This window comes from Nematostella vectensis, chromosome 3 (assembly GCF_932526225.1).
Source record: "Nematostella vectensis chromosome 3, jaNemVect1.1, whole genome shotgun sequence".
NCBI lineage: Eukaryota > Metazoa > Cnidaria > Anthozoa > Actiniaria > Edwardsiidae > Nematostella > Nematostella vectensis.
Genome location: NC_064036.1, coordinates 5,286,422 through 5,310,665, shown reverse-complemented (window position 1 = coordinate 5,310,665; position 24,244 = coordinate 5,286,422). Strand labels below are relative to the sequence as shown.

The following is a 24,244-nucleotide window of genomic DNA, read 5'->3' as shown; positions in this document are numbered from 1 at the left end:
ATAACCTGTATACCCCACCTCTAATAACCTGTATACCCCACCTCCAATAACTTGTATACCCCACCTCCAATAATCTGTATACCCCACCTCTAATAACCTGTAAACCCCACCTCTAATAACCTGTATACCCCACCTCCAATAACCTGTATACCCCACCTCTAATAACCTGTATACCCCACCTCTAATAACCTGTATACCCCACCTCTAATAACCTGTAAACCCCACCTCTAATAACCTGTATACCCCACCTCTAAAACCTGTATACCCCACCTCCAATAACCTGTATACCCCACCTCCAATAATCTGTATACCCCACCTCTAATAACCTGTAAACCCCACCTCTAATAACCTGTAAACCCCACCTCTAATAACCTGTATACCCCACCTCCAATAACCTGTATACCCCACCTCTAATAACCTGTAAACCCCACCTCTAATAACCTGTAAACCCCACCTCTAATAACCTGTAAACCCCACCTCTAATAACCTGTAAACCCCACCTCTAATAACCTGTAAACCCCACCTCTAATAACCTATATACCCCACCTCTAATAACCTGTATACCCCACCTCTAATAACCTGTATACCCCACCTCCAATAACCTGTAAACCCCACCTCTAATAACCTATATACCCCACCTCTAATAACCTGTGTACCCCACCTCTAATAACCTGTAAACCCCACCTCTAATAACCTGTATACCCCACCTCGAATAACCTGTGTACCCCACCTCCAATAACCTGTATACCCCACCTCTAATAACCTGTATACCCCACCTCCAATAATCTGTATACCCCACCTCTAATAACCTGTAAACCCCACCTCTAATAACCTGTATACCCCACCTCTAATAACCTGTAAACCCCACCTCTAATAACCTGTAAACCCCACCTCTAATAACCTGTAAACCCCACCTCTAATAACCTGTATACCCCACCTCCAATAACCTGTAAACCCCACCTCTAATAACCTATATACCCCACCTCTAATAACCTGTGTACCCCACCTCTAATAACCTGTAAACCCCACCTCTAATAACCTGTATACCCCACCTCGAATAACCTGTGTACCCCACCTCCAATAACCTGTATACCCCACCTCTAATAACCTGTATACCCCACCTCTAATAACCTGTATACCCCACCTCTAATAACCTGTATACCCCACCTCTAATAACCTGTATACCCAACCTCTAATAACCTGTATACCCAACCTCTAATAATCTGTATACCCCACCTCTAATAACCTGTAAACCCCACCTCTAATAACCTGTATACCCCACCTCTAATAACCTGTATACCCAACCTCTAATAACCTGTATACCCAACCTCTAATAACCTGTATACCCAACCTCTAATAACCTGTATACCCCACCTCTAATAACCTGTAAACCCCACCTCTAATAACCTGTAAACCCCACCTCTAATAACCTGTATACCCCACCTCTAATAACCTGTGTACCCCACCTCCAATAACCTGTATACCCCACCTCTAATAACCTGTATACCCCACCTCTAATAACCTGTATACCCCACCTCTAATAACCTGTATACCCCACCTCTAATAACCTGTATACCCAACCTCTAATAACCTGTATACCCAACCTCTAATAATCTGTATACCCCACCTCCAATAACCTGTATACCCCACCTCTAATAACCTGTATACCCCACCTCTAATAACCTATATACCCCACCTCTAATAACCTGTCTACCCCACCTCTAATAACCTGTAAACCCCACCTCCAATAATCTGTCTACCCCACCTCTAATAACCTGTAAGCCCCACCTCTAATAACCTGTGTACCCCACCTCTAATAACTTGTATACCCCACCTCTAATAACCTGTAAACCCCACCTCTAATAACCTGTATACCCCACCTCTAATAACCTGTAAACCCCACCTCTAATAACCTGTATACCCCAACTCTAATAACTTGTATACCCCACCTCCAATAACCTGTATACCCCAACTCTAATAACTTGTATACCCCACCTCTAATAACCTGTAAACCCCACCTCTAATAACCTGTGTACCCCACCTCCAATAACCTGTATACCCCAACTCTAATAACTTGTATACCCCACCTCTAATAACCTGTATACCCCACCTCTAATAACCTGTATACCCCACCTCTAATAACCTGTATACCCAACCTCTAATAACCTGTATACCCAACCTCTAATAACCTGTATACCCCACCTCTAATAACCTGTATACCCCACCTCTAATAACCTGTATACCCCACCTCTAATAACCTGTGTACCCTACCTCCAAAAACATGTATACCCCACCTCCAATAACCTGTCTACCCCACCTCTAATAACCTGTAAACCCCACCTCTAATAACCTGTAAACCCCACCTCTAATAACCTGTATGCCCCACCTCTAATAACCTGTATACCCCACCTCTAATAACCTGTATACCCCACCTCCAATAACCTGTATACCCCACCTCTAATAACCTGTATACCCCACCTCTAATAACCTGTAAACCCCACCTCTAATAACCTGTAAACCCCACCTCTAATAACCTGTAAACCCCACCTCTAATAACCTGTATACCCCACCTCTAATAACCTGTAAACCCCACCTCTAATAACCTGTATGCCCCACCTCTAATAACCTGTATACCCCACCTCTAATAACCTGTATACCCCACCTCTAATAACCTGTATACCCCACCTCTAATAACCTGTATACCCCACCTCTAATAACCTGTATGCCCCACCTCTAATAACCTGTATACCCCACCTCTAATAACCTGTATACCCCACCTCTAATAACCTGTATACCCCACCTCTAATAACCTGTCTACCCCACCTCTAATAACCTGTAAACCCCACCTCTAATAACCTGTATGCCCCACCTCTAATAACCTGTATACCCCACCTCTAATAACCTGTATACCCCACCTCCAATAACCTGTATACCCCACCTCTAATAACCTGTATACCCCACCTCTAATAACCTGTAAACCCCACCTCTAATAACCTGTAAACCCCACCTCTAATAACCTGTAAACCCCACCTCTAATAACCTGTATACCCCACCTCTAATAACCTGTATACCCCACCTCTAATAACCTGTATACCCCACCTCTAATAACCTGTATACCCCACCTCCAATAATCTGTATACCCCACCTCTAATAACCTGTAAACCCCACCTCTAATAACCTGTATACCCCACCTCTAATAACCTGTATGCCCCACCTCTAATAACCTGTATACCCCACCTCTAATAACCTGTATACCCCACCTCTAATAACCTGTATACCCCACCTCTAATAACCTGTATACCCCACCTCTAATAACCTGTATGCCCCACCTCTAATAACCTGTATACCCCACCTCTAATAACCTGTATACCCCACCTCTAATAACCTGTATGCCCCACCTCTAATAACCTGTATACCCCACCTCTAATAACCTGTATACCCCACCTCTAATAACCTGTAAACCCCACCTCTAATAACCTGTATACCCCACCTCTAATAACCTGTGTACCCCACCTCTAATAACCTGTAAACCCCACCTCTAATAACCTGTAAACCCCACCTCTAATAACCTGTATACCCCACCTCTAATAACCTGTATACCCCACCTCTAATAACCTGTATACCCCACCTCTAATAACCTGTCTACCCCACCTCTAATAACCTGTATACCCCACCTCTAATAACCTGTATACCCCACCTCTAATAACCTGTATACCCCAACTCTAATAACCTATATACCCCACCTCTAATAACCTGTCTACCCCACCTCTAATAACCTGTAAACCCCACCTCTAAAACCTGTATACCCCACCTCTAATAACCTGTATGCCCCACCTCTAATAACCTGTAAACCCCACCTCTAATAACCTGTAAACCCCACCTCTAATAACCTGTATGCCCCACCTCTAATAACCTGTAAACCCCACCTCTAATAACCTGTATACCCCACCTCTAATAACCTGTAAACCCCACCTCTAATAACCTGTATACCCCACCTCTAATAACCTGTATACCCCACCTCTAATAACCTGTATACCCCACCTCTAATAACCTGTATACCCCAACTCTAATAACCTGTATACCCCACCTCCAATAATCTGTATACCCCACCTCCAATAACCTGTATACCCCACCTCTAATAACCTGTATACCCCACCTCTAATAACCTATATACCCCACCTCTAATAACCTGTCTACCCCACCTCTAATAACCTGTAAACCCCACCTCTAAAACCTGTATACCCCACCTCTAAAACCTGTATACCCCACCTCTAATAACCTGTATACCCCACCTCTAATAACCTGTATACCCCACCTCCAATAACCTGTGTACCCCACCTCTAATAACCTGTATACCCAACCTCTAATAACCTGTGTACCCCACCTCTAATAACCTGTGTACCCCACCTCTAATAACCTGTATACCCCACCTCTAATAACCTGTATACCCCAACTCTAATAACCTGTATACCCCACCTCCAATAATCTGTATACCCCACCTCCAATAATCTGTATACCCCACCTCTAATAACCTGTATACCCCACCTCTAATAACCTGTATGCCCCACCTCCAATAACTTGTATACCCCACCTCCAATAACTTGTATACCCCACCTCCAATAACCTGTATACTCCACCTCTAATAACCTGTATACCCCACCTCTAATAACCTGTATACCCCACCTCCAATAACCTGTATACCCCACCTCCAATAACCTGTGTACCCCACCTCTAATAACCTGTGTACCCTACCTCCAATAACCTGTATACCCCACCTCCAATAACCTGTATACCCCACCTCTAATAACCTGTATACCCCACCTCTAATAACCTGTATACCCCACCTCTAATAACCTGTATACCCCACCTCTAATAACCTGTATACCCCACCTCCAATAACCTGTCTACCCCACCTCCAATAACCTGTCTACCCCACCTCTAATAACCTGTGTACCCTACCTCCAAAAACATGTATACCCCACCTCCAATAACCTGTATACCCCACCTCTAATAACCTGTATACCCCACCTCTAATAACCTGTATGCCCCACCTCCAATAACTTGTATACCCCACCTCCAATAATTTGTATACCCCACCTCCAATAACTTGTATACCCCACCTCCAATAACCTGTGTACCCCACCTCCAATAACCTGTGTACCCCACCTCCAATAACCTGTATACCCCACCTCTAATAACCTGTATACCCCACCTCTAATAACCTGTATACCCCACCTCTAATAACCTGTATACCCCACCTCTAATAACCTGTATACCCCACCTCCAATAACCTGTCTACCCCACCTCCAATAGCCTGTGTACCCCACCTCTAATAACCTGTGTACCCTACCTCCAATAACCTGTATACCCCACCTCCAATAACCTGTATACCCCACCTCTAATAACCTGTATGCTCCACCTCTCATCACCCCAACACCCCTCCTCCCATCACCTGACTCACTCACCTTCCAACACTTCTACACCCCCCTCCAATCACCAGCACACTCCCCCTTTCATCACCTGTCACTCCCGCCCCCCCTAACCATCTGTAAACCTTTACATTACTGGTACCCACTTACAATCATCTGTACATTTCCCCCTTTCATCATTTGTACACTCCCCCTCCCATCACTTGTCTATCCCCCTCCAATCACCTGTTGACCCCACCTCTAATAACCTGTACACTTCCCCACCCATCACCAGTACACTACCCCTCCCATCACCTGTACACTCCCCCCTAACCATCTGTAACTCTTGACATTACCGGTAACCCCTTACAATCGCCTGTCCATTCCCCCCATCACCTGTATACTCTCCCTTTCAACAGCTGTATTTCATCCCTACAATCACATGTTCTTTCCCCCATCACCTGTATACTCCCTCCATCCATCTGTCCCCCTTACATTGCCTGTACCCCCAATCACCTGTACACTTCCCCCATTACCTGTATATCCGAGCTCGTTCATATAGACCCAGATCTCAGCTTCGTGCAGGTTGTACCCAAGTGAGCGCACTAGAGGTACACAGTCCATCGTCTTGACGCGCCCCTTGCAATCGGGATCAAACACTGAGAATGCATCCTCGATTTCTAGAAAATGTGACCGACAGTTTGATTAGAGAATAATAGAGAACAAAAAGATACCATATGTTTTTCTGAGCTGTTGGAATTTGGCATTACAACCCTAAAAGAAATAAATATCCTTATGTCAAATCAGAGTATATCATGAGCTTTAGTCAACACATAAACGTCTCTGTTGACTCTATTGATAACAGCAGATATTATTACTTCATATTTTCACCTTCAAACTGTTGCTTTGTAAAGACTCCTTTGCGCACGTCTGCATTATACTCGTCCATTGCTTTGTAGACGCGTTTCTACAATTAAAAAAAATAGTTCAAACTATAGTCATGCTGTTACCTTAATAACAGGTTGATCTGCCATCAATATACATATTATTGTATTATTTAACGGTTAGTGGGTAAATTATGAAAAGTTAATTTTGGTGAAATATTTTTTTTAATTGAGAAACATAATGGATCTCAGAAATTGAAGAGACGAAAAAACCTGACATGGGCTACAACAAATGTGTAAGCAATGTACACTATACAGGGCAAATAAAGATGTCGCCCACGAGCGTAAAATATACGTTCCCCGCTTATACAAGGACCCGCACTATAGAAGGGCCTGGACCAGGTCCACGAAAGGCTCAGTTGTCAGTAGACTACTACGCGGTGCGGAGCTCCGGAGTTCAGTCAAGCGTGTCTTGTTTGCCCGCGAGGAGCGAAACCTAAACACAACTTTTGAAGCGCTTCTCGTTTGCTCGGTTTATTTTCTCTTTGCTACTAACAATGAATAACCCACCAAAAGAGCAGGAATGTGCAGAAAAAATTAGTTCACATTATTAACGATAACACAACTAAAAAGTTTCACTACCGACGCAATGTTACGGCGTGTTGTCATTGAAGTTTAAAAGAGGGCGGAGCTAAGCCATTTTCTAGTGCTGGTCCTTGTTTAAAAAGTGCTATTTCCGTACCCACTCGTCGCGTAAAAAGCGTTATAATAGGCAAATCAAAATGTCGCCCCCGTGCGTAAAAGAAACAAACAAAAAAAAAAAACAATTGTTTTCTACCTAGGAACAAAAACAGCAAATTAGAGTTACCTGTCGTTTTGGCGCTCTCTTGACGTAAAACCTCACCACTCCTTCCGCCATCTTGATCATTACCTCCACGTACTTACGTGGCACCCGTGTCACGCGCTCACCGTTAACCTAACAGCAAACGCCAATATTTGTCACACAAGTTTTTACCTGACAAAGTTCACTTTCACGTTCAAAAGCTAGAGTTATTGCTTTTTTACTTGGCAAGTTTTACTTGAGGCCTAGACGAACGACTAGACTTGTCAAGTAAAACTTGTCAAGTAAAAAATGTCTGTGAAGAGGGGGAGCTCATGGGGCACAATAATAAGCATATTTAAAATCAGGCTGCTTCATAGGAATAGACCGCTTCAGGGGGAACCTTTATACCATGCGTGAAAAGAATATGCTTTAAGTAAACAAAATATTTCTGGGTCAAACTACTACAGACTCTATAAGGGTCGAGGTTGATCAATTAACTTTTCTGCTCGATATATATATTTCCGCCACCGGATTTGTCCGTTGTTTTCTCCCCAAAGCACTTCTCATTTTGATGTCGCTTTTTGTATATTTTTATATATGTTTTTTTTATGTAAAGTTTATATTTTTGTCTGCGTGCGTTTATCGGACTTTTCCAGCTCACTTAAATCTTACCGATAGAATCCTGTCTCCGGGATACAGTTTTCCGTATGCAGGACTGTCTTTTTTGACAGCTTGGACGAATATTCCTGGATCACCGTGAAGTGAGGGATTATCAAGACCTCCTTCCAGCCGTACCCCTATGTGGGAGTAATTCCCTACATGATGAAAAATAGGGCACTTCAGTAAAACCGCTAGATCTTTATAAGCAAAGAAAACATAAAATGGGAAGGTAGCGGAGAAGTAAGCTTACGTACAGGTGGGGGATGGGGGGACTTTTGAGAAAAACAGACTGGGCTGCTCGACAGCAAAACCAATTTTAACCCTTTGGGATAGCACTAAGGGCGTGGTCAACAATGGTTCTTAGCCCTAAGAGATAGCACATTGGGTGTGGTCGAAGAAATTTTTAACCGTAAAAGATTGCATTAAAGAAAACAATGCCCGTTTTAATTGGCTGACGGATCCTGTATTGTTATGTTACTGATAAAGCCGACTTGTGGTTTATTGTAAAATACGTTTCGAGCGATTGGGCCACCATTTAGCGTGAGACACCCTAAAAGATAGCAGAATTGGTAAAATCCTCCTCCCCGGGCGTGAAAACCACTAAAAGATAGCAGAATTGGGAAAATCCTAACACCCCTAAAAGATAGCAGAATTGGGAAAATCCTAACACGCGTAAGAGATAGCAGAATTGGGAAAATCCTAACACCCCTAAAAGATAGCAGAATTGGGAAAATCCTAACACCCCTAAAAGATAGCAGAATTGGGAAAATACTAACACCCCTAAGAGATAGCAGAATTGGGAAAATCCTAACAACCCTAAAAGATAGCAGTTGGTAAGAATTTTATTCCCTATAAAAGAGCATCCCCGTATACTTTCCTGGAGAGTCCCCCCTCCCCCCCCCCCCCCCCCCCCGGGTGCTTGCGTCTCCCCCACACTAATCTATGCAAGCTCAGTAAGCATGTCATGTCTCCGCTTTCTTCGCTAGTGTAGAGGTCTTCGCTAGTGTAGAGATGTGATTAAGATGATCTAGGGATAGTCTTACGTGAAGTGATAACTACTTTGACGTTGAAATTACGGTCAAATTACTACTTTGACGTTGAAAAGGGGAATATGGCCGAATTTGAATCCTCATTAAAGTTTTATAATCTATCTTGCTCCCCGTGACAAGCTTCCTCATGCGCGGAAAATTACCTATACGATTTATTCTTTGTAAGCCTATGTGGCGCAGTTGGCAGAGCGTCGCTCTGTTGTGTCTGTGCCTCTCACCACTGGGTTCCGGGTTCGATTCCCGGTTCCAAACATGTTGAGTTGGTTGTCTAGCCTTTGCTCCAAGGGTTTTTTTGTGGGTTTTCCTCCTCCAACAAAACCAACAATTCCGACCTAAGCTGTGCTGATCTGTGGTCAGCCATGTATGGCTGCTGCCTGATGCGCCTTCCTAAGCTCATAACTCGACCACGTCTGAATCTGCGCTCTCATAGTTCAACATTCCAGCTGCAATGAGAGTAGACTTTCCCTATTTATTTTTCATTAATCATCAACCACATAAGGATGCTGGATTCTCAGGAATTTTGGCGCAATTTCCGGAATTTTCTTTCCAATTCTTGAAGGTATAACTACCCTTACCCATAACCCCTTTGGTGACTGTCACCAACTCGTAGTCTTTATCTCTTTGAAGGAATTGTAAGAACGATTTGAAGCCGCCATCTGCTTCATCTCCCTAAAAAAAAAATTTAGTCTACCATTTTTTGTATTCGTTAATTTGTCAAAATCCTTTCTTCCACCCCCTCCACATATCTCCTCAATTTGCCGTCACTTTTTTAAACTCATTTATAGTCCCTTCAGCAGCACCATTTTGATTCTGTCGTGTAAATCATAAAGATAGGCGAAGATTAGAGTGAATCTGCAACCAACCAAGCCCATCCCCCCTGAACAGAAGGCTAAACACAAGGCTTTAGAGACAATTAAGGTCACATTAGCAGCGAAAAAGAATACTCTATCCCTTGCACCAATTCTGCCCCCCTCCCCCCTTCATATGGGGTCAACCTCGTTTTTAACTATAGAATATATAGTTCCCCGGTTCCCCTCTCCAATCCACCCTTGCCTTAGACAATTGTCAACGCACCTCTTCAGGCAGAGCATCGAAGGCTTCTCCTTCTTGTTTCAGCCCCTGGCAAAACCTTTTGATGGTGAGGATGATGGAGGCAAGGATAAAGAACCCCGTGATGGCGATCATTATCAACACGATGAAGTAGGTGAACCACACGCTCCAGCCTGTACGGCTAAAGTCAAATAGCCCTGCCATGTCTACGAGAAGAAAGAGGACGGTTAGGTGGTAAAACATGGTTGCAGACCAGAAACACAGAGGGGTGAGCCACTCGCTCTAACCCGTACGGGTTAAGTAAAAAAAAAAAAAAAAAAAAAAAAAAAAACAGCCATGTCAACGAGAAGGAGCAGAACGGTTCTTAGATGGTAATACGTGGTTAGAGACTAGGGACACAAAGGGATGAGCCACACACCCTAACCCGTACAGGTAAAGTCAAATAACCCATCCATGTCTACGAGAAGGAGCAAACCGGTTAGATGGTAAGCCATTGTTACAGTGAGCCATTAACACAATTGAAACACAGATAGACCTTCTCTGCCTATTAAACAAGACAGAACATGCTGGTATGGGTATGACATTGTAACGAGAGCCAGAAACATGATGATAGTGTAAATAATACGCTCAATCCCGTAGTGAAGTAGGTACGATCAGGGAGTTCAGGTACGATAAAGTCTAGTGTGAAATATAGGGGGAGAGAGAAGTTGCCGACACTCAACCAAATTGTTCATTGATTAATTTTTGAAAGGTTGAAAATATGTGTCTATATCACTGTATTGCAACTTGTTTATTAATATAAAACAATCAAAACAAATAAACTCCCCTAATCCAGCATTCCTGCTTAGTATCTATTTTAAAGAAATTGGTTAGTGAATTGATGTGTTTTGTGGTAGTACGTTTCTCATGATTTTCCTTGAGTATCTTATGTCTTTGAATTCGGATAATTGTTAGTGCGTGATGACAAATTATCGCCTGTAATCCGATTGATGATAAATTCCTAAAATGGACTTTAAGCGAAGTTTATCAGACTAACCTCCAACAAAACAAACACTAAGTAAGCTTCGTTTTTCTATCAATTTTAGCGTTCTGATATGATTCCTGTGAGTTTGAACACCACGTAACAATGAAGACTATTATATTTAATAGAGTCAACTCACCCAACAATTTATGGAAAGGACATCCAAATTACGTTTTCATCTTCCAATAAAAATACCAAAGTGCACTTTAGAAAACTCCATAGAATAGTTTTTTTTTCCTCACATCCGAGCAAACATATTTGCTTTCCTGACTTTCGTGTTCTATCAGAAGGAACGATCATTTATGCAAGTAGCGATATAAACTATGCAGATTCAGGCAGGCTTAGAGTACTAGCATTGGTCTGGGCATTCTGGTGGAACACTTGATTCAATAGACATCCCTAAGGGATGAGAGAACTACTCGACCATTAAGCCTTTATCAACTATACCAGCGTTGTAGTTCTCCAAGCAATATTTTATAGTTCTACCATTACCAAGGCTAAAAGTTGCCAAATCCTCAAAAAAAGTAATTGTCTGGAAATTTAGAAGTTTGCCTAAATATTATTATCACGCCATTGTCAAATGTCATTGGCCTTTTTTGGCTTTTGATGATGATTGAAAACAAGGTGATATACTTCGAAGACGTAGATATGTGAGGCAAGATGGTCGTCCAGAAGGGGGGGGGGGACTCTTTCTACTTGAAAATTGATTGAGTTTTTTGTAATAATTTGAGAATTTGATAAAAGAAGTACATACTTCATTGATGAGTTCAATGACTATTTTATTGCTGAATCAGACGTGACATCTGCGTATGAAATTATACTTGATTTAAGTTTCATGTTGTAAAATTTGTTGACTTTGTTGAATCAACGTTTCTTAATTCTTGGCCATCTCAGACCTGACCAATCCGATAAAGTTCTTGGCATGCGCATAGACCCCGTACTTCCCAGGCCTTGCGCAGCCATATCCCCAGCTGGTGGCTCCGTGGATGTAGAACCGTCCTCCACTCTCACACACCAACGGACCTCCAGAATCCCCCTGGCAGGCATCTATTCAACCCTTATCCAGACCTGCGCACAGCATAGAGCTATGTATTTTGCCGGGATAACCCTTGTCACAGCGACCTTTGCTCACAACCGGGACTTCTTCGGAATGGCTTCTTGAAGGATGTCGGGAGTGGCTCCACCGGAAGCAAGACGACCCAATCCCGTGATGTAGCAGCGAGTACCGTCAGATAGGGCGGGGACATTATCGGGCAAACAGACCAAGTTGACATTCCTAAAAGATGATACATGAAAAAATAAGGATCAAAATAATTACACTTTCCACTGTGTCCCAAAAAAATATTATTAGAGACTTTAGAATGCGAATTCGGCTGCGGTCAGGTCGGGGTGACATTGGGGTAAATTAATGAAAATAGTCTTCATACCCAGAAAGATACGGGAATTAACCTGCACTTTATTTCTACAATCAAAACCTCAAAAAATTTCTACAATCGAAAAACGCCTTTGCTTGACCGGAATTGGCAGTGTCAAGGTGACTGTTGGGTGAAAGCGGTTGAAATCTATTAGACAGAACGCACTTTCACGTGCGACTTTTGAGTCCACAAAATTAATTCTATTTCCTACTTACTTGTTGAGTGTGGCTGGCTTCTCGAGTTTAAGCAGCGCGATGTCATGGGCGTAGGAGGTGAATTTGTGGTAGCTGGCGTGAGTGATCACCTTTGACACTTTGATATCTTGCTCTGTACCGACATTCGAGGTCCTCTTTTATGGGCTCCGAGTCTTGTGAGAATTCTCTATATTTATAGCAGGAATAACGTTTTGAGTATGAAAGGTAAAGCACTGAAAAAGAGTCTAATGAAAGAAAAAATGAATTGTAATATGAACCTGATGACAATGGATGACGCCGATTTCCCGCTAACGCAGTGAGTTGCCGTCAGAATCCACTGTGGATGAATCAAGGAGCCGCCGCAGTAGGGTAAACCGGAAGTCGTCCTGAGTTGAGCCTGCCATGGCCAGCTGTTTTGCTTGGCAGCGGTTCCTCCAACAATCCTGGTGTGTGGGCGAATTCCACAGCTTCCAGGGAAAGCAATACAATTGCCATTCAGCAATGCTGTACTTTTTAAAATATCATTTATTAATGATATACATTTGGCATTTTTTAATCACCGAGAAATGATTATGATGGTATTACCCTGCGGGGGAGCTCCTGTCGGGGGCTTTGGTGGGCTTGCAGTAGGTTGAATTCCTAACAAAATAATATAATCAGAATGGATAAAACATTCATTTACGGATTATATATAACATAGAAAGGGCTTTTGACATCCGCAGACCCATAACCTGTACATATTCAAGCCCATAACCTGTACATATTCAGGGGGGGTACTTTCGGGGTTGCGTTCGTTACCTCCGCAGGACATTACAGACACGTCATCGATGGCAATGTCTCCCTGCCAGTTTGCGCCTCTGAATCCTTCAAACACGAGCTGTAAAAGAGTACAGTCTATCAGTTTAACATTGGGTAAACAAAGCGGCATTGATACAGCTCTCATCTTACAATAGAACCTTGCTCCTTCACTCTGATCTCAGCCTTTTTCATGCGTTATCACCGACCTTCACCAACAGCTTGTTCACATCTTTGCCATTCATGTGATAGTAAAAGCTGTAAGTGGAATAGCAAATTTACTCAAGTTCCAAAGAAAATCATATGTGCCACATAAAAGTTTGTTGGCTAGCTGGGTTAAATAAAAATCAGATATATACATATTTGATGCAGGCGGCAAACCTGTCTTTGGACCTACCCCTCTCCTGGACCCGCCACTGATCTCAGGATAATATTAATCTACTATGATAAGCGTTACGAGCGTTAAGTCTGTCGGTTAAACGTTTTTGATTGGTCGAGAAGCGGTATAACGTCTTCAACCTGCACTAGCTTCCATCTTTGAAGTTGGATGCCATTACCCCGATGATAATCAAAATTCGGGTGAATTTAATTGATAGAAAATGATAACAATTGATAATCAAAATTCGGGTGAATTTAATTGATAGAAAATGATAACAATTGATATTAAAAATTCCAATTGATAGAAAATGATAACAATTGATAATCAAAATTCCAATTGAAAAAAGGGTAACAATTGATAATCAAAATTCCAATTGATAAAAAAAATGATAACAATTGATAAACAAAATTAAGAAAACAAAAATAAGAAAATGATAACAACTTCTAATTGATACAATTGATAAATCAAGCCAATTTGATTGATATAAATCAATGGTAATTTATAACTGAAATGCGCCTAATCAATTGATGATTTGACATAAATTGATAACAATTGATAACGGGAAAAATTTGAGTGAGTATAGCTGATAGTAATTGATAGCCAATCAATTTCGTCGATTTCCATCACAATGTGATGTGCTGCTTATCATTTTCTGGAATGTGGTTGATGACTGCATTCCCCACCTCTGCATGATAAAATTCCAATCAAATGTTACCAGTATATGAGAATGTTTTAATGCAAGGATTGCACTGATGAAGAACCTAAAAAGAATAACTTCATGCTTCACACCTGTACCACAATAAAAGTTTGTGCAGCTGTGCTATATATATGAATCTACAATTATTTTGACTATGTGGAATATACTAACAGACTTGTTTCAATAAAATTGCAAATATCTGGATCTCACACAGCACTAAATTGCTTGGAGTGATCTCCTAGGGTTATGAGTCAGTGTTAGACTTTTACTTGAACACAATCAATATCAATCATTAATAGATTGGGCAAAAAGATCAACCCTTCTAGTTTTCTATGGACAAAATCATGTTGGCACCACACATTGCCAATATCTGAACAAGTTTTTATATGATTTTGTATAGTGTACCCCTTGCCTGTAGCCTGGAGTGTGTCAATGAGGGGGAGGTGGTTGTTGGATTGGGGCTGCTATTCCCTTGGAAATGCACTAATGCTCAGCAGAAATCTTATATTCATTCTTTTGTTGAACCAATAAAATGGCGGAAATAGAGAGGAGTTGTCTTGTCTTATTTTATATGAACATTTATTAGCTTATTGCTTAGTGCTACCTACTATGTGAACACAGTAAAAGCTCTGCTAACTAGGGGCTAAAATCACCAAGTGCCAAAAGCTAGAGACAGAGATTTTGAAATAAAACCCCTATTTCTATCATTCTAAACCCCCTCTTTCTATTTTCCTTTAAGACCCCTCTTCTAAACAAAGAAAAATTGTCGCGGGAGCTGACTAGTGAGGCTTACTAGGGAAGTCTTGATGCTGTTATGGTGATTCCAAATTTGTTATAGTTCATATTTTACCAAATGGTGAACACCATCATGCACGCTCTCTACTGCATGATTACTTGAAATGCACTGAAAAAAAAAGGGTTGGTTTTTACAAGAATTTTACCGTAAATATAAGCCTGTTTTTATGATTTGGCGCTTTAATTCCAGTTAGCATGTTAATCATAGTCTCTAGTAGAGTTTGGTATTTCAGAACTGAAGAATTGAATTGAATCTGGTATACTTTGAGAGTTTTTTTGGCCAAATCATCTAATAAACTAGACAGCAATTTTAATTCCGAAACAATTGATGACTGATTATTTCATTGTATCAACACTCTCCCAGACTATGAAATATTTTCAAGAGATTGGAGCCATTCGAGAAAAAAAGGAGTTGTTTTTGATTCTGCACACATAGCCCACATATAAACTGTATTATGCTTGCTATACCCAGATAGATTTTTTTTGTCTTATTATTGTGTAGCATGTAACTTATTCTGTTATCCTTCAGGTTCTTTATACAAGTTCTCCTACTCTGTTCAATCCCGAAGAACGACCCTCATTTTACAACAGTTTTTAATGCAAAGACTCACTGAGACTAAAGTATACAATCAAATTCACAACTTTTAGCAGTTCATCTACACAATTTTATTAGAAGGTCTGTTCGGCAGTAAGAGCTAGCATACAATAAGTATAAATAAAATCAACAAATAATCTAAAAAAAATCTACTTCATCGACTATTTCCCTCGCTAAAAAAGCTGAATGTAAACACTTAGTCTTTGCTAAATGCCTTCTATTTACAACAGTATTTCAAAATATTTCAAAATATCACTTACAGTTTTTCTAGTACTTGGAAAAGTACTTAGATCCAGGTAGTTGTGGCGGATTAAACGATAAGTTCTATGTTGTAAGCTTATCGAACAGTCGTTTGACTACATGAAGTCGCACATAATGGGTTTGACTTCATGGTCTTCTTTCACACTTTTTCGATCTTGTTTTAAACAGTTTTCCCCTAATTGATGTTCTGCGTCCTACGGAGTAGCATCAGACTTTGTATCTGAGTTTGATGTGCTGAAACCTCGGTGATTACAACTCGCAGCAAGTTTACAGGGAGTAGTCCGAGTGTTACTCGAAGAGTCGCGCCCGCGATGAGAAAAATTATTTGCATAAGGCGGGAACAAAACGCCACCTTGTTCATACTGTACGTCACAAAAGCGACCGCTGACAGCTTATGCGCTGACGAGCAAAACATCCAAGATGGCGGCGAAACGTCGAATTTCTCGAAAACGAATTATAACCGCGCGAAAACACCTACGTTAAGCGTATTTTTTGTTTTTACATCTAAGTATAAGACCTGGTTGTAATTAGCTTGCAGTTCCCCTTTAATTATTTTTAACGGCATTTCCAATAAAGAACAATGAGGTCGGATAAAACAAAGTAATGAAGGAAAGTACAGGGAATTTAATTTCCTCGGTCATAACTGTTTATGGTGGGTTTGGTTGGTTTCCCAAATCTCTCTAAAAAAATGCTGAGCCAGAGGCTCCTTCACAGCCGTTATCAGCTAGGATATAAGGCTTTATGTGAAAATTCATATCGCCATTGATTTATATTGCTCGTTGTCTTTACCTTCACATGATTCCACAGATACGTCATCAATTGCTATGTCACTGGACCAGCCATTGCCTCTGATTCCCTCGAACACGAGCTACAAATGTAACATAATTGACATTTGGACAAATTTAATGATAAAGAAGTATTTTGACCGTACAGGATATACACCGACGTCCTTGATTGCAATATTTGCCATCTTCCAGGCATTTCCTTTGTTACCGGCAAGTGTAAGGACAACCTTGGATCCAATCTTGACGACAAGCTTACCCATGCTGGTACCGTTCATGTGGTAGAAAAACCTGTAATAGTATTCACACAAATAAATGAAAACTAATAGGCAGGTCCTATTTATTCAAAATTGTTGTTGATTGTTGATTGATTGTTGTTCTTTACCGAACACAGGTATTTCCGTCAAAGCTAAGGCCAGGTTTTTCCAGCTTTGCGTTGTCATTGGGTAATCTGGGATGGGATGTCTCGATGTACATGTAGTTGCCTTTAAAAAAATGAAACAGTCTTTGAGCTATGTCAAAGTTTCAAGTTATTGGTGGGTTATCATTACACTGCTTGCAGGTCCTCCACAATAACCATATTGAACAATTTTGATAACGAAGGCATCTCCGGAATCTCCATAGCTCGTCTAATACTTAGTACTTGCCATGGTTTACAGTCACTTCGTCCACAAACCGTGTCGTCCACAACCAACTCGTCCACAAATTGAGTCAACTCTTCCACAGGTAGAGTCAACTCTTCCACAAAAATAGAGTCAATTCGTCCACAAAAATAGAGTCAATTCGTCCACAAAAATAGAGTCAATTCGTCCACAAAAATAGAGTCAATTCGTCCACACATAGTTTTCACAAAAATGTAGTCTAGTAGCATAAGTGTTTCATATAAAAACGTCTAACTGAGTGGACGAGTTGACTCAATTTGTGGACGAGTTGGTTGTGGACGACGGTTTGTGGACGAAGTGACTGGATACTCTTGCCATCTACTATTTAATCGAACTTCAGCGCCCATAATAAATTGCATATTCGTACAACGGCTCATTTAATTGATTCCTAGCGATTTTTTTCTTTTGCAAAGGAATGTTTAACTGAAATGTTTGAACTACCTTTTCCTCCATTTCCTGAGCTGGGTCCGGTACCACTTGAGGGTGTGCTTCCACTCCATCTGGACCAGTCGAACTTGTCAGTTTTCAGGTTGATAAAGCCGTGTCGAGATCAAAGTTACAGCTAAACTCTGAAGCAGCAAGATTTTCCGAATTGATTTTATACCATTTAATTGTATTGGTAATTGCAAAATAACAGCTTTATTTAAAAAAAAAAAAAACTGAAAAAAACTCTCCCTTGAGTTGGGGGACAGGGGTGTACCCAGGAGATGGTCTAGGCCCCCTCTTCTAGCAGCCAAAAATACCGTATGATGTATGATGTACGAGACATTATCTAAAATACAGGAGAAAATGCCCCTGTTAAAATTCCTGGCTACGCTGCTGATTGAACTAAACTTACTTTCGATTGGTGGCGCCGGTGTGCTTGGTGGAGGTTGAGTGACGGGGGCCGCTAGAAAAACATACAATTTGTATTACTTATTGCTAAATGTTATTAGAAAAGCGTAGGTCAATCTTAATAGGTGATTCTTATCTATGAAATGCGTATCAGCTGGGTAAGGTAAACAGTTTATATGCCAAAACCCTCCCCCCAACACATGTACTATCTCCCTTCAGTATTGGGGCTCAGTTGATAGAGGCCGGGATTCGAAGAAAGGGTTGGTGGGGCATACACTCATATATTTCCTTAGGTAACACCAAGGTTTCGAACGAAGCAAAGTAACCCTGTCAATAAATACAGTTTAGAATTGTCCAACTCAACCCCTTACCGTATTATATGTACATTAGAGGACTAAATAGACAAGGTGTTTCCATAAAGTATATCAAACGGGTAATATTTCACCCCAAAGGCTTTTTGTGTACTCACTTAAAATTCACGAAATTAAAGTGACGCGGAAATAGAGTGTAATAAGTTATTTAATTTTCGGGTCTTAGGGGCCGCTTATTGGAGAGAGGGTGCTAAATGGGGAGGGGGCGGTTATTCAACGCTGGTCTCGTTGCTCTAAAATCTTAGCTATGCCAATTTCCATCCAAAGAGATTCAATAAAAAGTGCAGTGTTTAAAAAAGGATCAATCTTTGAAATAAATTAACCGCAATTCTAAAAGCCTATGTCCTCTATCTGATCCACCGCTAGGTTTCTCTTAGTTTTTTATACTTACAGATGGAAGAGTCCAACTCATAAGCAACCTCGCCCCCCGGCCACTTTCTCGTAAAAATTGCAGCACGGGCGTTTAACTGGTTCATCTGGTCGTCAGTCAGCTTCATGTCGCCTTCAAACAATTCTTCTTCTTCTTCAAGACCGCGGTTTTCTGATCAAGAATACCATAAACATTGATAATGATGATGTCTGTTTTTTCTTTAAGGGAAAAACACTTCACAGACGCCGAGGCGGCGAGTTTTCTTATGCTCTACATTAGCTTTTAAAGTATTCTACATTAATGCCCTGCGTCGTCCATTGTGCACCTATAGTTTGCGCATGGAGTTTCCCGTGGCCCAGTCTTAAAGTCATATTTACCTGGCTAGATTAAATCTCTCTTCTAATGGAAGATGATTAGTGTTACTTAACCGTGGCCTACCAAAACCTTGTGACGGAGTCTTTAACTGTGAATAACAAAACGCTTATGTTACCTTCGATAGATGCAAACGCCGCTGCGCAGAGAATGAGTAGAAACACGAGTCTCTCCATGATTGATGGTGATGTTCGTGATGAATGACGAACAACAAGCAAGGGGGCGCTTATATGGGGTTTTTCCTTTGTCGGCATGCAAGGACCAGCTGTCAAGGAGAGTTTGCTAATCTGCAATAGTGAAAATGATGAATGTTTTTGTGAGTTTTGATGTTTGCAGTAGTTTTAAAAAATCGCTTATTAATTGCAAAGCGATTGTTTACCCAATCACTTTAAATTTCAATTGTAAGTTTGATCACCTTAATGAAGCTTACGCACTTATTATCATAGTATTATCACAGTATTTGCTTTTTGAATAAATAAATTGTTTAAGGTGACGGGCTACTTTTTTTTGCTGAATAGTTATCTTTATTTTCTCGTAGAAGACTTCCGAACTTCGATAATGAATTCTTGTTCTTAAATTAACAAAACTTCAATTGCGAATTTTGCAAGATTAGTCGGATTTTAACCGGCTTTTTTTAGTTTTTAACACACTTTCATCTGGGTAGTAAGCCCGTCCTCCTCTAGATTCAAAATTTTCAAGACAGTCCCATCTTTCTATCTTCTAATATTTTCAAAATATCACCATGAGCAATAGGTCATTAATCGAACTGGCCAGTTAAGATAACAAAATAGTACTGGCAACGAACGTTCATATCAGTTTCTTCAAAAGTTCAATATCTGGTATAACAATAAAGCTGGTCGCATAAGTTTTCTTTTAAATTGACGATCCACAGAATTAAGTAAACAAAGTCAATATTAGATTAACAATTTAAAATTTGTTTCGCTATAAGCTATATTTTCCCTTTTATCAAAAATAATACGAATATAAATGAATTTAGATAAGTTTGCAGACCTGTAACCAGAAAAATATGATACGAGGCAAGGGAGAGCGACCTAGAGTTTACCAAGGCGATGCCTTAATCATTCTGCGAACGATGCCTTAGTCATTCTGCGAACAGAGACAGAGTGCGGACGCGTTTTCCGCAGCTCAGTGTTTTTCTGCTTTTTTTTTTTTTTTTGCTTTCCTAAGCAACTGCGAGCTGCAGTCAGCTTATTTAATAGTATTAGTAAGTTTATATATATACAAAGTTAAATTATGGGAGATACTAAACAATTAAGAAAAGAACACGACGCTTTGAAAGCTCAGTTACACAATCTTGTAAAGGAACACGAGGTCCTTCGAGCGAAGATGTCGGAAAAGCTTGACAGAGATCATTCGCCAACCAGTGATGATATGCAAAGCTTAAACATCACTTGCGACGGGCTTTTAGCGTGGAGGAAAGAGGTGGATGCAGCTTTAAACAGTTTTCAGGCTATTTAGTTTAAATGCCGATACAGACCAAAACATACGAAGTAAATATTATTCACCCCATAGTTTCGAGAAAATGAAAAATAATTTAACTAAAGATGAATTAGATAATGCAATTTCAGTTTTTGATAATAATGTCAGAAGCATAAGATCGAGCCTAGAATATTTGGAAACTCAAATACTCCATGAACTTGACCAACATTTGATGTTATTGGAATAACCGAAACTAAAATTACAAATTCTAATTCTAATGTTGACCTACCAAAAATTCCAGGCTATAACTTTGAATACGTTCCGACGCCTCTTTCAACTGGGGGTGTCGGATTGTTCATTGACGAGTTGCTCCGCATTCCAAGCGTTGTGGATTGAAATAAGCGTCCCGGAAAGGAAGAGCATTGTGTGCGGTATCTTTTATCGACAGCATAACTCGCCTGAAGCATTCCAGTCATATTCTGACAGCGCGATTGAAACCTTTATTTCGTCTGGCAAAATGGTGTGTATTTTGGCAGATACCAATATCGATCTCCTCAAAAGTACTAGGTGTCAATATGCCCATAATTTTCTTTTGTCTCTCTTAAGCTGTTACCTCATTCCCACTATTGACAAGCCTACGCGAGTACACAAAAACTCCGCGACACTGATCGATAACATTTTTGTTAACTCTCCCGAACAGGTCACGTGTAGTGGGAATATTGTCACAGATGTTAGCGACCACTTCTCACAGTTCTGCTTCTTTTCCTTGGCTAAGGCTAAACCTATTAACGAAAAGAGGAAAGTGCGCGATTTTTCAAATTTCTCAGAAGAGAAATTTACAAATGACGTATCTCAAGTTGACTGGGACAGTCTCGTTGATAACGGCCGTCACGACATAAATAAAATATTTTCTTCGTTTTACAAAAAACTAAACAAGCTTGTTAATAAACATGCACCATTAAAAACCCTCTCAAAAAGAAAAATAAAGCAATTAACCAAACCCTGGATTACAAAGGGGATAAGAACCTCAATAAAGATAAAAAAATAGGCTATATCACGCCTCTGGAAATACAAGTAGATATAAATACTATCGAAATCAAGTAAATGCTCTAATCCGATCAAGTAAATAAGAATATTATTTTAGCTATTTTGAAAATAATATTTCAAATATGAAAAAAACTTGGGAGGGGATAAACTCCCTATTGCAACGGAGGACTAAATCATCTAAATACGTTAATGCCATTAATGACCTAAATAATAATAAAATAACTAAGGACCCCGTGCGCGTATCCAACATTTTAAACAATCATTTTGTTTCCGAAGGTCGCAGATTAGCCAACAAACTGCCCCCATCTCAACATAATTTTAGGAATTACCTTGCCACGTCAAATTCCCCCCCGTCTTTGTTTTTGTTCCGATCAGTTACCGCCGCAGAGGTACAGCTTGAAATAATGTCAATCCCCAACCATAAGGCATGTGGACTTTACTCATGTCCTACCCAGCTTTTGAAATGTGTGAGTCATATCATTAGTCACCCTCTAGCTTTACTTCTTAATATGTCTGTTGCCCAGGGAACTTACCCTGATAAACTAAAGATGTCAAAAATTGCCCCAGTCTTCAAGGCAGATGATGAACTCGACCCAAACAATTACAGGCCCATATCACTTTTATCCAACCTTAACAGGATTTATGAAAAACTGGTATACACCAAAATGGTCTCCTTTATTGAGGATAATGGGTTGTTATACAAGGCTCAATATGGCTTTCGAAAGTCCCATTCAACACAACATGCAACATTAGACATAATTAACACGATTCAAAGAAACATGGACAACCGCTTTTACTCTTGTGGTATCTTCCTGGATTTGAAAAAAGCTTTCGATACTGTTGACCATGATATCCTTTTAGAAAAATTAAATTTTTACGGTTTCAGAGGTGTCATAAATGATTGGTTTTCCTCATACTTAACAAATCGCAAACAGACAACTGAAATAAAAAAATGCATATCTGAGAAATCCTCCATTACTTGCGGAGTTCCACAGGGCTCGATCCTTGGACCGCTATTGTTTCTGATTTACATGAATGACATGCAGTACTCCTCAGATAAACTAAATTTCTTTCTTTTCGCTGATGACACGAATATTCTGTATGCCGATAAAAGTGGCAAATCAATAGAAACTACTGTAAATAATGAGCTGTTTAAAGTCTATAATTGGCTTACGGCAAATAAATTAACGCTAAATATAAAGAAATCAAATTTCGTAATTTTCCATCCATACCAAAAAACTCTAGCTTGTCATCCTAAAATACTAATTTATGATAATGATAGAAAAAAACTGTCAGTCTTGAGTGTAAAGAGTACGTCAAGTACCTTGGGGTACTAATTGATAAAAATCTCACCTTCAAATACCACATTGAGCATATTACAACAAAGATAAGCAGAACTGTGGGATTGATAGCTAAACTGTGACATTTTGTCCCAACCAAAACTCTACTTTATATCTACCAGTCCTTAATCTTGCCCCACATTTCGTACGTAGTGACCGTGTGGGGTCATGCCAGTAAGTGTTACTTGAACACAATTCTATACTTACAAAAACGTGCTCTGCGCTTTATGTTTTTCGCTCAGAAAAGTGATCATGCGGTCCCCTTTTTCGCTAGAACTAATATTTTACCTATACAGTCGTTATATTTTGAATCGGTGTGCCATTTTATGTATGATATCCGAAATGGAACCGCCCCACCCAATATTCTAAACCTTTTCACGGATACCAAAAGCGTTCATTCTTACAATACACGATCATCAACCTCAAATAAATTCTACATTCAAAAATCTAGACTTGAAATCCAGCGAAATTCTTTTTCAAGAGTAGGCGCAAGGGTGTGGAATGAGCTGCCACAGTCATTGAGAGAGTCCTCCAAAAAACAGTTTAAAACAAAACTGCGTTCAGCCCTTGTTGATATCCTTATTAAAAATGATGACTATATTGATGTCTGCCAAATCAGCACAGCTTTGAAAAATCACAATTTATTGGTATCATAAACTCACATACTTATGTTTGCTTTGTTTCCCCTTTTTTATCATCAGATAAATAATGCTGTTAATGCTCTTTTTTCTCTAAGACCAGAAGTGTTTATTTTAATTTTAATTTTTCTCCCAAAATTTTTCAAATGTTAAAATTTTTTTAATATACTAGTTCTCACTTAACTTTGCTTATACAATTATATTTAATATTTATGTAAATAAGTAAGTGACTGATCCGTCTTGATTAGTTCGTCTATTTGCGGATCAGTCACACCTACTACAAATAACAATTTGATACAATAAAATAAGTAAAAAAAAAAAAAAAGTCAAAAGTCAAGTTAATAAACGCTAAAGTATAAACG

The 24,244-nt window shown here is 40.1% G+C and overlaps 1 protein-coding gene across 4 annotated transcripts in view; it reads right to left on the bottom strand.

The window, feature by feature from the left end:
* Nucleotides 1–24,244, bottom strand: part of LOC116618460 — a 34,358-nt gene that overhangs the window by 6,196 nt on the left and 3,918 nt on the right. The window contains exons 2-20 of one of the 4 annotated variants that reach the window (XM_048725499.1): nucleotides 19,536–19,704; nucleotides 19,067–19,216; nucleotides 18,309–18,359; nucleotides 17,912–18,039; nucleotides 17,194–17,293; nucleotides 16,958–17,099; nucleotides 16,816–16,894; nucleotides 13,453–13,557; nucleotides 13,303–13,381; nucleotides 13,090–13,143; nucleotides 12,783–13,008; nucleotides 12,526–12,691; nucleotides 11,035–12,171; nucleotides 9,899–10,080; nucleotides 9,400–9,493; nucleotides 7,788–7,930; nucleotides 7,161–7,268; nucleotides 6,300–6,375; nucleotides 5,945–6,088 (exon numbers count right to left, since the gene is read on the bottom strand). In XM_048725499.1, the coding sequence (XP_048581456.1) occupies nucleotides 5,945–6,088; nucleotides 6,300–6,375; nucleotides 7,161–7,268; nucleotides 7,788–7,930; nucleotides 9,400–9,493; nucleotides 9,899–10,078 (745 nt within the window). In that variant the 5' untranslated portion in view covers nucleotides 10,079–10,080; nucleotides 11,035–12,171; nucleotides 12,526–12,691; ... (9 more) ...; nucleotides 19,067–19,216; nucleotides 19,536–19,704. Of the gene's footprint in view, nucleotides 1–5,944; nucleotides 6,089–6,299; nucleotides 6,376–7,160; nucleotides 7,269–7,787; nucleotides 7,931–9,399; nucleotides 9,494–9,898; nucleotides 10,081–11,034; nucleotides 12,172–12,525; nucleotides 12,692–12,782; nucleotides 13,014–13,089; nucleotides 13,144–13,302; nucleotides 13,382–13,452; nucleotides 13,558–15,168; nucleotides 15,280–16,815; nucleotides 16,895–16,957; nucleotides 17,100–17,193; nucleotides 17,294–17,911; nucleotides 18,040–18,308; nucleotides 18,360–19,066; nucleotides 19,217–19,535; nucleotides 19,705–24,244 lie in introns of those variants that run through there. The other 3 variants (XM_048725500.1, XM_048725498.1, XM_048725497.1) reach the window with 3 other exon arrangements.